The following is a 16,520-nucleotide window of genomic DNA, read 5'->3' as shown; positions in this document are numbered from 1 at the left end:
GCAAAGACTATGGTAAAAGAATTCTTTCCACGATTTGGGCTTCCAAGGGTAATTTGGTCGGACAATGGTCCCCATTTTGTTGCAGCAGTAATTTTGCAGATATGCACAGCGTTACACATTGAAAAACGATTTCACTCAGCTAGACATCCTCAAAGTGCTGGGTTGGTAGAGAGACATAACGGCAACCTGAAGAATAAGCTTGCAAAAACATGTGCCAACACCAAACTGAAATGGCCAGATGCCTTACCTATTGTATTGTTAGCCATGCGTACCACACCTCAAACTAAGACTGGGCTCTCTCCATTTGAGGTAGTGATGGGGAGACCTGCTAACATTTGGGGCCTTCCGAAGCCCAAAACCTTAAGGGAGGTCGAGGATGTATTGCTTGTAGACTACTGTAACCAGTTGACTAAAAATCTGTATCTCATTTATCATCAGGTCCAATCAGCTTTACCTGTACGGTTTACGGGCCCAGGACACGATATTCAGCCTGGAAGTTGGGTCCTAGTGAAGGCCTACGAAAGGTCTTCCTGTCTCGCTCCTCGCTGAAGGGGACCCTATCAGGTACTGTTGGTCACCCAAACAGCAGTGCGGGTGGCTGGAAAGAAGCACTGGATCCACGCGACGCATGTCAAGAAACTTCCTCACCCAACGCCACACGTTACAAAAGAAGCAGAACCCCTTGCTGATGCTACAATCTCTGATCCTGGGGTAGCAAACAGCGCTGTGAGTGCGTCAGAGAATTTCTCTGAGCCCGTGGAGCTTGGGGAACAGTCCATTTCGTCTCCGCACTCTTTGAAAAAGTCACTTCCGGAAAACACTGTTTCAAGTTCTGCGACTTCCGTCGCCTCCGATACGTCACTTTCCTCAGGAAGTGACGTTACCTTGTTTCCGGATCAAACAGTTCTGGGTACCACCAGGTACGAACTTCGACGAAGAAAATAGAACTACGGCACGGGTCTTTTTCCGTGCATCTGAAAAGAAGAAGTGATTGAAAGTTTTCTCTTGTAAAAGAAAGTTCCTTTCGAACAAAAGGAAAAAAAAGGAATTCTGCTGGCTAGGGTTGGGAAGGAATAAGAAGTCGCGCGACCGTAGTGTTGCCAGCAACGAACATTGGGGTCGTCGATTGAGAAACTACGATGCCTGCCACCTCCACCGCTGCTCCCCGCATTGGACTTGTAAATAAGGGGGTGACCAACTCGGACAACGAACAATGTGCCTGGGCCCCGAAAACTTATTGCTGTGTTGTGTTAATAATAATTTGAATTTGTATAATTACTGCTGTGGGACTTTGGTACTTCGAAGAAATTTACCCTCTAAAACCTCTACTGCCAATTGAGATTGTACCTACTGCTTTGACTCCCTCTGTATACCTTCAAACTTTGTCACCTAGAGACTCCCAGCATAGACGAAAGTACCATAATAACACTTTAATGATAATAATGAATTCAACGCATGCCATTTTTAATAAGAGTAATTGCTGGATTTGTACCCATTTACCGCAACATGGGAACAAGGGGCTAGGATGGTATATTCACCCTTTACCTTTAACGACTGCTTGCTATGCTTCTCTTAGAGCACTATTCTTTGGCCGTTGGAATGATAGCATCTCAGGGAACTTTGATGGAACTAATTTAAATGATTTTGAGAAACGTGAATTGACGCCCCTGGGATGCTCGCTTTTTGCAAATAGAAGTAAACCTAATCTTGCTTCTATTAGGCCATCTGATAAACTATCTGTTCCTTTTCAAACTCTAATTTCCTTTAAAATGGCTCCGATAGGCAATAAGGACGCCGTGCCTCCTTCCTACTCTATTAATCATAGCCCCGATTTAGTCCCCTTCTGTGTACAAAGAAATGGCACTCGACCAATGGGAGATTTTGAAGGTTGTGTGAACATTGTAAATTTGACCAGAGAGAACAGGCCTCTGTATGTTGGGGGGCCTGTTTATTTCGTTTGTGGTAATTCAGCATTTCCCTGGTTGCCCAAGAATTGGCAGGGAACCTGTTATTTAGGAATCCTGTTACCTGCAGTATTTATAGCTAGTACTTTGGAAGTTTCTAAGGCTCGCCCACGGCGGGACGAGGACGGAGATACCCCTGGGCAAGTATTGGGAGATATAGCAAAATCAGTTGTGCCATTTTGGGGACAGATAGCAAATTCTGAAAATATTAGGGGACTAGCAAGAGTACTGGAGAGAACCATCAACCGGACCACGGATATACTCTACAATATGACACCAGAACAAAAGGCAATAAAATTGGTAGCACTCCAAAATCGGATGGCATTAGATGTCATTCTGGCAGAACGTGGTGGAGTATGCAAATTAGTGGGGTCCGCTTGTTGTGTTTTCGTACTAGATCCCTCACCGACAATTTTCAAAGCAATACAGAACTTGCACATCCTTAGTTCTGAAGTGCATGTTCCTGTGGGAGATTGGAATATTAGCGCCTGGTTCTGGGATTCCCTACGACACTGGGGTTAGAAGGTGCTTTCTGTTATCCTGGGTATTTTGGGAATCCTGCTATTCCTTTGTTGCTGTTTCCAATGTCAACCTAGTGTATGTGCAATGCTAGGGGGATGCTGTGCTCAGGCAGTGTTACAAGAGGTTCTGATGAACGACCTAATGGCTATAGACATTACAGATAATGATTCAGGATGTATGGACGACAATGCATGGAGTTATTTACAGAAGTATTAGAAATTATATTAGCACTTGGCATAGGCCGAAAGGAGGGTTTGTCGGAATTGAAACAATGTTATGCCTCCTATCGCAACAATTGTATGTGTATTGGCCTACGCCAAGTTGTCTAAACATCATATGCGAACAAACTCCGCGGCAAGGTCTTGACCTTAGCGAAAGTAATGTAAGTCGCCATCTTGGATTAAGCCGCCATTTTAGGTTCTCTTGTTATATGGAAGTCACCCTGAACATCAAAATGGAGGCCGAATGACATTCTGAGTAAGATTCTGGCCGTTGTGACCTCCGTACACACGAATAATTAATATGCCTGCAGGCCCCTTGTCGGGGTCGCAAACTGAGACCTTGTCCTACTGTTGACCTATGTGTAAATGTACAACTATATCAGCGAAACTAATCAAAATGCATATATTATAGGATTGACCTGGCAAGGAACCCATAGGCCCGGCTCCTAGAATGGTTAACCCGCGAGAGGGTTGGCCAAGGGCTGGATAAAGCGTATAAAAGACCTAAATATTCCAATGTACGCTCTCTCTAACTAATGCATCGAACCTTCGTTGAAGTTCGTTACGTTACTCTGAGAGCCGAATAGCTATCCGTTTGTCAATTGACTTTGGTAACTGTTGCAGCTTTTAAATAAAGCACTTGTATGTTCTTTGTAACCTGTGTTGGTGTGTTTCTTTCTGGGCTTCCCGGCCTCATATTATTTTTATGTTTTCACAGTAGATCCCTGGTACACTCTCTTGCCAGGTATCTTTCCATCACCATCAAATGTCAGCTGCCTGGTGCCTTTTTCAATACATCACATCAGCATCTACTTTGTTCTGCCCAATATGTTTACTTAGGGTAACACATGCCTCTGCTGTGAAGCTTCCTACGTGGATTGGCTTCCTAGGGGATGCAGCCGTCTCTTCAGCGTTCCCCGTGGCTCTGTGTTTACTCGGTATTACCCGAATTGTTCGTTTACAATGGTTCGAATGAACAATTGACCGATTTTGAAGGGTCACAATTGACCTTTTCACAATAGACCGAATTGTGAAGGTCAATTGTAACATATATGCGGGGGGAAACCCCCCACAACCGCCCACCCAACGCAAAACCCCCCAAAACCCTATATATATATATATATATATATAAGGGGTTTTGGGGGGGGTTTGCGTTAGGTGGGGGGGGAAACCCCCCTCATATATGTTACAATTGACCTTCACAATTCGGTCCATTGTGAAAAGGTCAATTGTAATTCGAGCAATTGTAACTCGAACAATTCGTATACAACCATTTACTCGCTGGCTTACTTCTGTGGCCTGGACCGGAGAACGCAGTTTCCTGACTCAACCATACCTCTAGGAGCTCTTCTGTGCTTCTCGATGCTCCAGCAATCCTTCAGGTATGCTTGGTGCACTTGTCCTTTCCTGCCACACCGCTGTCCAACTAGCATTCGCGAGCCGCCGCTTGAATGTGCCAGTCTTCTCCTCTGCAGTTCTCTCCCATACTGCCTTTGTTGCACTTTTTAAAATGTCCCGGGCAATTTTGTTTGAATGGAACAACTAGTCTGCACGTTGGTCTTTGGACTTTGCTTAATCTGCATGAACTCTTCCCTCCTCTTTTTCTTCATCTCAGTTCTTGAGACTTTATGGGAGTCCATAGATGCAATTGGATTTGCAAAATGATGATGTTCAAAATGTTCACATACAGAAATGTCAGAAACAAAAGATGTTTTCTGTGTGTTGTGAATGTTTAAGGTATTTATGGAGTTGTGTTCAAACTGACAAAGGAAGGGGTTTCTGATTTATATAATAAGGGGAAATTGTGGGGTGACTACAAGCCCTCAAGATCTTAGATGTTATAGGGCGTTTGTTACAAAAAAGGGTAGAATACTACATCTCATCTAATGGAATCACCCCCTCTCCTTGGTAGTTGTCCCCTCGCCTGTGATCCTCCCTCATATAACCATCCTCAGGTTCAGGATCAAGTAGCGACTGCTGTCCTCTGGCCATATGCGAAGAGGTCAACACCGGGTAATCGGTGACGAATCCATCGGATTCACACAGGCAAAAGTTTGAGGTTACTGCTTGATGGACCTAGCGGAAGGGGTATCCCGGGAGGATGTGTTTTGCATGGAGAGGGGCAGGTAGCGGCAGAGAATTGCCATAGGGATTAGCATTAGGGAACAAAAAAGGAGGCTCCAACCACAGATATAGTTATTGACACTACCCTTATGTCAGAGTGCCTAAATTGTTTTGTTCACTTTATTTCAAAGTACTGCTTCAAATAGTAAGCCAAGTATCTTTTACAAATAAACAATCAGGTTACCAAATACAACCAATGTATATAACAAAAGCATTTATTTGTATATTAGTAGTTTTATTCAATTTTTAAGTTTTTTTCTTTTTTGAGCAAAGTCAGTCTATAAAAATGATTTGTAAAAGACATCAATACAATGCAGGAAATATAAATTGTAAAATAAAGAGAAATTGTAACTTATCAAAAATATGTTATCCAATTTCCACATAATTAGTAAGTTAGTATCATTTAAGTGCTACAGAATCATATTGAAGCATGCAGAAAAGGAAGGCAGATGGAATTATTTGTGTTGTATACAAATACAGTTCAACAATTATACAACACAGATAGAGTAATAATAACCAATTTGTTGGTCCACAAGTTTTTGCAAGGCTAGCTAATTACCCGGCTATACTATGAGGGCCTAAAAAGTCAAATTTGCAAAATGAAATGAATTCAACCGAAACAGGACCAAAGTCATTGGTCCAAATGCGTATCACCAATTTAAAAGCAAATACCACCCAATTAGTAGGTCCTCAAGTCTAGCAAGGTTAACCGGCTGCCTAGCTCTACTATGAAGACCGAAAGAATCAAACCAGGGGAATGAAATAAATTCAACAGAGGACCAAAACCAAATAGGGATTAGCATGGCATGGGGCATGTCAATGGGAAGGTAAATAATTAAGTAACACCGACAAGCAGCATGTCCTTCCTCACAAGTCATCTACCTCCTACCTGTACTCCAATGCAATAGCTTCAGTTTATGCACCGCTTAATAGCCCAAACTAAAAGGAAACGGCATCTGACAGTAAAATGCATTCTGGAAGCTGGCAACACCCTACTACCTTAAAGTGATGGTGCCACTTTTGCCGATTTACAAAAATAAAACAGCAATGCACAAATTTTACAGCAGTGGGAAAACTGAAGAAAATAGATTTGCGAACTATTATGGCTTTAAAATACATGTGTGTGATTTGTGGTTGGTTCTTTTTGCACAGGGACCCAATATTCTTTTTAAAAAGTAGCATGAAGGGCAAGAAAAAAATCGGGACTATAATATTTCTCATAGTCAATTACGACACAAAATCAATAATTTTACCTGCTCGAAAAATCGCCTTTGTGCTTCAAGTTCCAATTCTCGGACTTCCACATCTTGAGCTATGGCAGCACTTTCTTGGTGTCGCAAACGCATCTACGATTATAAAAAGGAACACCTCAAGTAGCTGTGAATCAGGATTCACTAAATGATCAGGATTAACTACATGTTCAAAGTTTCATTTAAAAGAGAAAAGAGAATGAAGCTGCAAAATGGCATGGAGAGAGGGTGTCTTTCAAGGTGTATAAAATATGCTTTTTTCTCCCTATACTTCATGTTTTGTATTTGTGCCATTTCCTGCTAACTTGTTGACTGTACTATATATATTTCGCAGTTGTCATTGTATCATTGTAAATTATAAACAAAAAAAATCAAACCAGTTTTTTCATTTCTTAATTAGTTCATAAAGAAAAGTACTCTATATGTACATATATTTCTAAGCATATATATGTATACATACATACACACACATACATACATATTGCAACGCACCTGTCTACCCCTTGCCTTTTGGGCTGCACCTGTTCTCCACTTTTCTATTTCTTTTAAACTTCCCCTTCTCCTTGTACTCACTCTTCTCCCGTAGACTTCAGGAAAAGAAAGGACCAACTGTATCCATGGGCATACTGGAATTACTCCCACACACAACTCAGTCTACCTTCTACCTCATTCTCTCCCCTCCCCATCTCACCCTGCACATGTGCCAATCAAACCCAATTCTCCCAATCTACCCGGATCTCCAAATGTATCCCCCTCGTTTAGAGCTCAAAATCTGCTTCTTTTCGCCTGCTACTTTCACTTGGACTCTGGAATGCACAATCCATTTGCAATAAGCATTCCCAGATCACTAACCACTTACACTCTTTACTTCTTGCTATCACAGAAACATGGATCTCCCCCATGACTTCACTTGTTTTTCTCCACAATGGCTACCTTAATCCCACTCATTAATAAACTGTTGGAAGGGTAGTGAAGTGGGGTTCCTTATCGATAAGGCCCTCACCACTGTTCCTCTGCCCTGATTTGACATCTCCTCCACTTTTGAATATACAGCTATTTAAATCCTCCCTCCTATTCTTTCGACTAATCTTGCTCTCTATTGACTGCCTTGGCCCCGTCAACTCCTTCCCCCGACATACACCTTCTCCTCGAGCCACTTCGCACTAACATCCCCATTGTCATGTTGGTGGACTTTAATCTTCTCAACTCCTCCACAGACACACACCTTGATCCCAACTCCTCCACAGACACACACCTTGAATTTAACTCCGTCCTATCTGACCCCTCACACTGCTCCCTCAAAAACCAATCTACAAACTCTGGTGGGACCTCCCTTGATCTAGTCTTTCTCTCTACTTTGCTATCCTCCCACTGTGATCTCTATATTGTTCACTTTAATGTCTCACTATCTCCAACTTCTACTCCTCCTTACCACTCTTCAAAGGACCAAGAGGAAACTTAATCAGGACTCGTGCCCCTTACCTTGAGGATGCGAGGACCACTCCATTGTCTGTGCTTTTTGGACTTTATAATGCACTTAGGACTCCCTTTGTCCAACACTAGCTTACTCAGACATTCGCACCTTCCCATCCCCAGTCCTGGATCACCACTGAGATTCAGACCCTTAAAACAAACATCCGTTGTGACCTATGACGCTGGTGAAAATCACTGACCCCTAGCCTACACAAATTCTCTTGCTGCCCTCACCTCTGTACTGGATTTTGCCAAATCCTCTCACTGCATCAACCTAATCTGCTACCTTTGCAATCACCCGTGGAAACTTTCATCCATCCACCATCCAAACATTGTTCATAGATCCCAAGCAAATATCCACCACCTCTTCACATTCTGCTAATGACTTTGCCTCTAAAGTTTGTGACACTGTCACCGTCCTCCTCTCTCTCCCTCTCCAACCGTAATTCTGTCTATCCCCCTTACCTCTTCTAATTCTCCCCTACCTCTATCGAATTAGCAACTATCCTTCAAAGGAGCAACACATCATCCGCTCCTATCAGCCAGTTTTCTCCCAAAATGATCAAAGACTTGGTCTCAATCACCTGCCCTTAATCTCTGAGCTCTTTCACCTCCCTCTCTCCCCCCTTTGGTATCTTCTATGCCTTCTCCAAATCTGCAACTGTCCTACCCCTATTGAAGGAACCATATGTTGGCACCAACGCTTTGGCAAACTATCTCCTTTCTCATTATTAAAGGGCCTTTGAACAGGTGGTCTTTAACCGGATACCCTAAGTGCCTTGAGGATAATGGCCTTGGTTATTCACTTCAATCTGGTTTCCATAGTAAATACTCCACTGAGACTGCACTTATGCACATCTATAACTTTCGATCTGATGCACACCACTCCAAATACTCTTCGACACTTATGCTTTAGGACCTCTGCCACTTTTCACACTTTGTCAACCCATCCTCTCGCCTCCTCACTCCCCAGGACATTGGGTTTCCCAAATCTGTTCTCACCTGGGTCTCTGCCTACCTGGAAGGTCGATCTGTTAAAATCTCCTGGAACACACAAATATCTGGCCCCACCCCACTCCCTGTTCACATCACCCAAGGATCAGTCCTTGGAACCTTTGCTTTTCACCGTCTTCATCTCCGATTTAGAAAGACCTCTCTCTTCCTTTGGTTTTCACTATCACTTCTTTGCTGATGATACACAAATCTGTTTCTCCTTTCCATCCATCACCCCACAAACCTCAGATCGGATTACCAACTGTCTCACTTCAGTTTGTCACTAGATTGAACTCTGTTGCATTATGCTGAATTCTTCAAAAGCATAAACCCTCTGCCGCCCAGCTTCCAATGCCATCCCAAACCTTCCCTCTTGTCTTCCTGCCACACATTCTTACTCCCACGCCCAAGGCTTGCAAATAAGGGGGTGGTGGGAGTCCTCATTGATAGCGACTTCTGAAAGGCAACAATTAATCACTACCACTTCCCCTAGTATTAACCTCACAGTCAGAAAATGTGTCAATTTCTTACAAACCACTGTACGAAAACTCTAATCTCCACTATCGTGCTCAGCAAACTGGACTACTGTTCAAGCAACTGCTTGGCCTTTCCATCTACTCTTTCCTCCCTCTAGTGAAGTCCTGGAAAGTCTGGTTGCTAGACTGTGTGTGTTGGCCCTTGCAGTGCTCCCTCTGCAGCATCAACTGTTTGTGCTGCTTTAACATGTACAGTTTTCTGGGTTGTGAGAGCGACTGAATATTTCACCTGCTGCTGCCTTGGGGGCTGCATACTCATCTGCCTGCTTCTCCTGGACGCTGTTGCCACAGCATCGGAGTCACAGACTTTGGCGACTTGTGCTTATGTCTCGAGTGAACCTTCGATGAAACATTGGGTCGAGGCCTTGAAGGCTCACGATGTGGATCAGGTCTTTTTCCCGGGCTCGAAGGCGAGCGAGACTTAGGATGAGACCTTTCCTTTGTGGCTTCTTTCGATGGCTCGGTAGGAGAATGGCTAGGTTTTTGCTTTTCAAAAATCTTAAGCATTTCAGCCCTGAAGGCTTCACACTCGGTGCCTTCTCTTCGACTTCTTCGAGGACGAAGAAGAGTGGTGAGAGCCACTGCTCAACCTGGACAGCTTGGCCTTCCTCTGTGGAGAGTCGCTTCTCGACTCGTCAGTCGAAGGTTTCACAGATAGGGTAGGGGATTTGTTAGGGGTTTTGCCTACCTTCAGCTTCCCCTTCCATTCCCTCAAGGCCTTTCCAGTCATAGACTGGCACTTCAAGCAGTCGGAGGTGCCATGGTCCGCTCCGAGGCACCACAAACAGATACAGTGCGGATCAGTCAGGGACATTTTCGAACGGCAATCCCGACACTTTCTAAAACCAGACTTCGGAGTCGTCAGTGTCGATGATGAAGACATTGACGAAGATTAACAAAGACGTCATAAGATGTGAGGCTCTCCGAATTTCATCGAAGCTATCGCTGTGGCAGAAAAATTGAACTGAGGCCAACAAGCGCTGCGTGTGCTATATAGGCCTTCGATGACGTCATTCTCGACTGAGTTCTTCGAGGGACATCAACTCGACGCCATTGACACACAGCACCTTCTGCCGAAAACCAATTCCGAAGCAGATGAAGCTGGACAACATGTGTCAAAGATGAGGAATAGGTGGAAGGATACAAACGCATTTGAAACAAGCATTGGGCCCATTTTCCACTATTGATGGCCTCACTGCGCTTGGCTTTGTAAGAAAAAGGAGGGGTGGGATTCATGTGTGAGACAGGCAGATGCAAAACACATTTGGCATTCCTATTCTGGGTCCAGGGCCCCCCAGATGTGGAAAATGTAGTGCAAATCCAAGTTACGGATATAAAGGGTAAACAAAACAGTGTGTTTTTCCATTCTTTGCTCACACGCACATCCCGAAGCGTTGGATGGATTTGCACCAAATAAATCGGACACAAAGTGCTCGAAGGAAATCCTTTGCTGGTTTGGTGTCAATTCGTCCAGTAGTTCTTTTTAAATTTGGCATAGAACAGGGTGCCACTGACCCAAAAAGTTAGTTATATCTCCTATGATGCATTGCTGGTGCCAAGGTTTTTGATTTATGAAATCCGGTTTTACGCAATTGGAGAATCAAGTTCTCAAATCGATTTTGAAAAATGCCCTAAAATGATATAAGAGTAGAGCCATTTTGAGGCCAGGGAGCATGTGGGCAGGTTAAGAAAGAATGATTTGTGAAGACTTGGGGAGGCTGACATTTTGTTTATTTTCTTTTGATCATTGTTCCGAGATCAAGAATCGGCACGAACAGCAAAACAAAAAGTGTTTAATTACTTCAAAACGAATATATTGAGATGTGGCAACCACTGTGATTGCTAGCTAGGGGAAGAGGAGTATTTTAAATTAATTTATGAAGTATTTTGTTTATATATAAAATAAATTACAGGAATTCCTTCCTAAAATATGTGGGAGGAGGGTGTTCGGGGGCTAAAAGGATTCTGGGGGTGTTAACAGTGCAAATTAAGATTATATTTGCATATTGGTGAAATAAAAAGTGTGCAATGAAACACCAGAGGAAGCTGGTGCTTGTTTACTATATCCTTTGTTGTGATTAGACAAGCTTTTCATGTGACTTAACAATAACTTGAATCATACCTGACAGCAGGCATGATCGTACCTCCCTCTTCCTTGTCGCAGTACCCCACATACTCAACCTCACCCTTCCCCAATGCGGTACCCCACTAACTCCACTCTTCTTCGTCAGAGTCCCCAACTACCCCACCAGACTCTTCCTCGTCACAGTTCCCCATTAAAACCACCTCACTCTTCTTCATCACAGTCCCCCACTAACTCCAACTCACTTGTGTGTGAGGTGGAGTTAGTAAGTGTAAAGTGAGTAAGCGTAGTGTAAGTGATGTGGTGATATCAGTGATGTCATGAGGGTGCTTACGGGCTGCAAAATGGAGGCCTCATAGTTAGGGTCGTGTAATTTCCAAAACCTGCCGAATTTCTGGTGTTTTGTGGCATTAAATCAGCGTTAAAATGGATTTCTAGAATTTGGCCTGTTGGACAGATTTTAGGACGCCACTCTAGATGTAATGAACACGAACCCAAAACCCAATCAAACGTAAAGATGGAGCGCAGTCAACAATATTCTCAGGGGAGTGCGAGTGGGGTCAGGGGCCATCAATAAGTCCACACAATATAATACACAATAATTCAATTTACACAGGAATGTATACAAACATAAATTCTATCCTAGGACTTCCACACAATCAAAAATTAAGGTAGCAGGTGATATTATTGCATGACGTCAATAATAGACATATATACATTCATCATAGGTACATAAAATGCATTCAAATGACTTAATCAACACAGGAGGTAAGTAAACTAATGCAGCATATGATGGTACTAATTCACAAGTGATTCCCTAGCTTCAGCAGTCCAATCCCTAAGAGGAATGGGGCCTTGTGCCCAAAAAGTCACAGCGGCCACGCTGCTTCTACCCAGAATGAGTCTTTGCAGGTAAGTTAGAATTTACTTGTGTTGGTCAGTGTTCAAATAAGATATTCAACAATGGTAAAAAGGTAAGCAATTGTCTTCTTATCTTTCAGAAAATACTACCAAGGTTCGATGACGAAACGGCAGTGGAATAGAAGGTTAGGAGACAAAGGGACCTGTTCCCAATGTTAACCTATGGAGAACCAGGCGGTACAATTGCTTTGCGTTTACGTACCCCCTTGCTCCAATTTTCCCTGATGATTTGATGGGTCAACTGGGGGTTGCTGGTAGTTGGATTTCCCGCCGTTGGTACCAGCGAGATGTGCCCAGGAGCTGCGGCAGCAAGGATTCTTCCGGTCAGGTCCAGATGCAAGATGCAATCCCTAGCAATCAAGATACGCAAGATTCATTGATGCAAGCCTCTTCATGACACTACACAGGATGGGGGAAAGCGAGTTCCAGCAACGGTCCGAGCACACAGGCGACGACAGGCGTCCTTTCAAGTTGTGGTTGTTGAAGCTTCTCTAGGACAGGATGTCTTGACACTAGGATGCAGAAATTCAGAGGGAAGGTAGCAGAAGTTGGCGAATACCAAAGTTCCGGGTGCAACCGCCGAGTGGTGATGCTTCTGGCGTGGTAGCCCACAAGAGAACTGGAGGGACGGGTGGTCCAGGGACACTTCCGAAGGCTCAGGACATTTGGATCCTACAGAAGGCATCGAGACTAGTTAGTGCCACTAGTCCAAGGGCTGAAGCACCACCCAGAGTCTTCAGGAAATCAGGTAGTCCAACAGGGCTTCACAGGGCCCAACGCAGGGAGGGATGCCAGGCCTCTTCTTCAGATGGCTGTTCGTCTAGGAGGGATTCTTGGCCCCAACGCTGATCTAAAGAAATTGCTGCAGGAGTCCTCTTATCCAAAATCCAATAGCAAGTCCCAGCCCACCAATGGTAAGGATCTGCACCATTCAAACAGCCGGTAGTTGTCCAATCAGGAAATACTAGCTTCACTCGTGCCCCTGTGATAGTGCACGTATGGCAGATGCAACTTAATACACCGCCTCCCAGACCTTCCAAGCTAGAGCAGAAATATAAAATACGAAAAGCTCTTTTAGTAAAGGTTTTTAGGCCTTTTGTTGTTTGTATAGCTGCCATGTTGCTTTGCAGATTTTGGACACAAGTAGAATAGAGTTAGTTTTGCCACACTTCAGGGAAAACGTTTTGCTGCACTTCAGGGAACCTGAGGCTGCTGAATGCACAGACAATACAGACAAACAATGAAGAGTGGCATGGCTGGCTGAACATACATATGAGAACATTGGCTTTGTTGAGTTTTGTTTGTAATATTGAGCAAGAGTATTGCCATTTTGAGACAAGACCCCCAATCGAAGCTGCATAATTTGTTATTTTACATTGTTGCTGAGACTGATTTGTTTTATTAATAGTTTTCCTCTTCACTTTTGTCTGAAGAATACCAGACAGCCACGGTTAGGAATGAAAGGAGAGATAGGACAGCGTTAGTTGTAGCTGTGAGAATCGGCTTTTTCCAGGACTCGAAAAAGCTTTTATCGCCAGGTGCACAAGGATCCTTGGAGTAACATTGCCAAAAATACAAAGCCAAGTTTTCATACACAGCTTCATACACAGCGAGACCAATAAAAAACAGAAGAACAAGATACTTACAAACTGTAACATTCTTTCGACTGGATATTCCTCCCACATATTCCTCATCAACCGTACCCCGCCGTACAATTTACATATGAGAAAATAAGGGGAGTACCAGACCTTGTTCCTCTCCCCTACAGGTACATGTTCTATTGCACCTTTCTCTAGCGGGGTTAAAATTTCCTGCACAAGGAGCGGATGCAGAAATTTGACAGAGTTGGCTCCCGGTGGATGGTCCGGAGGTCTCTTCTGAAAAGGAAAGCAGTAACCTTGGGCTACTGTTTCCAGTGGCCAAACATCTTAAGTAATGCCCCACCATTCGTTCCGATGCTGTGAGATCCTACCTCCCACCGCGCTCTTGTGGGTGAAGACCTCAGGGTGGCTTAGAGGCAGCTGTGGCTGGGGGTACAGTTTCCGCTGCTGGGGCTGATCTAGCACCCTTTCCTCGTCCACCACAAGGGAATAGTTTTTGTCCTCTTTGACTAGCCTGTCCTCTTTCCCCTTCCAAATGAGGAAAAAAAACTAAAAGGACGACCCCTCTAGGAAGATAAGCCTGATTAGGGGTGTTGCTGAGGTTGACGTATGGAGGCGCTGAGCTACTTAGCTGCTGCTTTAGAGGTCTGCAGCTTCTCTAGACGCTCATCTGACTTGCTGCCGAACAACCTCAAGCTGTCAAAGGGCATGTTGAGTAGCCTGGCCTGCACATATGGTGCAAACCCTGACTTCCTCAACCACGCAAATCTGCGTAGCACTGCGCTAGACGGCATGGACCTGCTGATATTGTGTCCAGTCCTGACTGGAGACACTCCCCCATTGCCTCCTTTCCATCCTTCACAATAGCCAGGAAGCCGTCTCGTTCCTCGCCTTCAGGAATGTGCTGAGCGCCATGCTAAAAGTCCCACAGGATGTAGGTAAACCATGAAAGGGTACAAGTAACATTGGTAGATTTTAAAGCCATACTGCTCGAAGAAAGAATCTTGTGAGCCCAGGCATCAATTTATTTGTCATGCCTATCCGGGGGAATAGAGGGATACGCAGACTGTCTGGTGGAGGTAGCTGCCTGGACCACTAAGCTTTCAGGTGTAGGGTGCTTAGTTAAATATTTCAAAAAAGGTAGCAGGCGCTCCTCTCCAGAAAGAACATGGCATGATAACCTGTTCTGAGATGAGAGTTTGCAGCACACGCTTTCTGCTCACTTTACCTTTCACAGATGGGAAATATCCATTTGCATATCAGTCTTTGTCCCGCCCACATGGGCAGTCCAGCACCGAAATGCTATGGCAATTCCTCTCTGAACAAGAGTACCAACAGCAGCCCCTTACACGTGTTTCAGCCTTGTGGGCCTCATCAGTGAGGTGAAGCTGTGCCTCTGTGAGCACAGGGAGTCCACGTCTGGTTGCCCTCAGGTAACTCAGGGTGACCAACCCCAAGTTCGTATGCTGCAAACTCTCATCTCAGAACAGGTTATCATGCCATGTTCTTTCTGGAGAGGAGCGCCTGCTACCTTTTTTGAAATATTTGCAAGGAAATGCCGACACACTACGGCAGCCCTCGAGGGACATCGATGCCACGACATCAAGCACAGCGCCCTCTGGTGTGGAATTTTTTTTTCCGAAGCAGCAAAGCTGATGATACGAATATCAAAGATGAGGAATACGTGGGAGGACACAATTCCATTTGAAATTATTTTTTGCGCACAGGGCCTTCACCATGATTTTCTAAAACAACTATTCATCCCATGACCTAATTAGAAGACTGTGCACCAGCATTGGTAACGTACGAGACGGGGGTTGCAGAAGGAGCTTTTCAAGGTTAGAGAACAGCCTTGGCTCATTGAGGCCTGAGCATGTGAGGTGAGAGGAGTATCTTTTTTTTAAGCCAACTTTCACTCTCTTTGTTCACATTAATTGCTAATTGGTTTGTCCCAGTGGGATGCAACATCCAACACCACCCTAAGAAATGCCAACACATGGTATTAAGTCTTTTTTTTATCACTGTTAGCATGAAACCTGCCAACCAATCAAACAGTGAGTTAATGATGCTCATGGTGATGACGTTCCAATTGATGGGTTGGAATTGGGTGGTTCTGCAGATAGTGGATTAGCCAAAGGTAGATTCCTATAAACAGGGCTCTATAGGGTCTTGATTAGAGTAGCCAATGACTACGTCAGAATTTTATGAAATTATTTTTGTTTGTAATTATGTAAATTATGTGGTTTTCTGCCTTATATTCCTTGGCCCGATGTCGGCGGGTTGAAAGAGTTATTTGGATTTCCTCCCAGCTGTTAATTTTGCAAAATAAATCTGGGTTTTCCTTGAACCTGGTGCACTTCATTATTTGGTATAATTGGACTATCCCCAATGCGCTGCATTGTGAAAAGCTGTGTGCAACGTTATAAAGTCACAAAAGGTAAAAGGGAAACAATGTTTCCCAGTACTGATATTGTGAAGGAAGGTTAGACAACCCATCAGCATTGCTGTTTTGTACACCTTGCCTACGACAAACGGTGAAGTCAAAGCGTGGAAGGCTTATGGACCGTCTGAGCAATTTACGATTCTCTACCTTCAAGTTCATTCACCACTTTAAGGGCTTATGGTCAGTCTGTACAGTAAAGGGAGTCCCAAAGAGGTAGGGTATCAACTTCCTAAGGTCCCACACAGTAGAGAAACATTCCTTCTCTATGGTAGCCCACCTGAGCTTGCTGTCCTTAAAATGGCGATTAATAAAACATATAGGATGTTCCCTGCCTTTGTTATCTAACTGTGAAAGGACAGCAGCCATCTCAGTCAAAGAGGGATCTGTCT

The 16,520-nt window shown here is 44.1% G+C and overlaps 1 protein-coding gene across 2 annotated transcripts in view; it reads right to left on the bottom strand.

Annotated features, from left to right (window-relative positions):
- The window catches only part of TBC1D31 (TBC1 domain family member 31), a 1,687,314-nt gene that overhangs the window by 307,545 nt on the left and 1,363,249 nt on the right, over positions 1-16,520 (bottom strand). For both annotated transcript variants that reach the window (XM_069621570.1, XM_069621571.1), the window contains exon 17: positions 6,085-6,177. In XM_069621570.1, the coding sequence (XP_069477671.1) occupies positions 6,085-6,177 (93 nt within the window). The remainder of the gene's footprint in view (positions 1-6,084; positions 6,178-16,520) is intronic.

The sequence above is a fragment of the Ambystoma mexicanum genome, chromosome 5q (assembly GCF_040938575.1).
Source record: "Ambystoma mexicanum isolate Mex_15411 chromosome 5q, UKY_AmexF1_1, whole genome shotgun sequence".
NCBI classification, from domain to species: Eukaryota; Metazoa; Chordata; class Amphibia; order Caudata; family Ambystomatidae; genus Ambystoma; species Ambystoma mexicanum.
The sequence above is the reverse complement of the archived record's forward strand: the minus strand, read 5'-3'. Positions and strand labels throughout refer to the sequence as shown.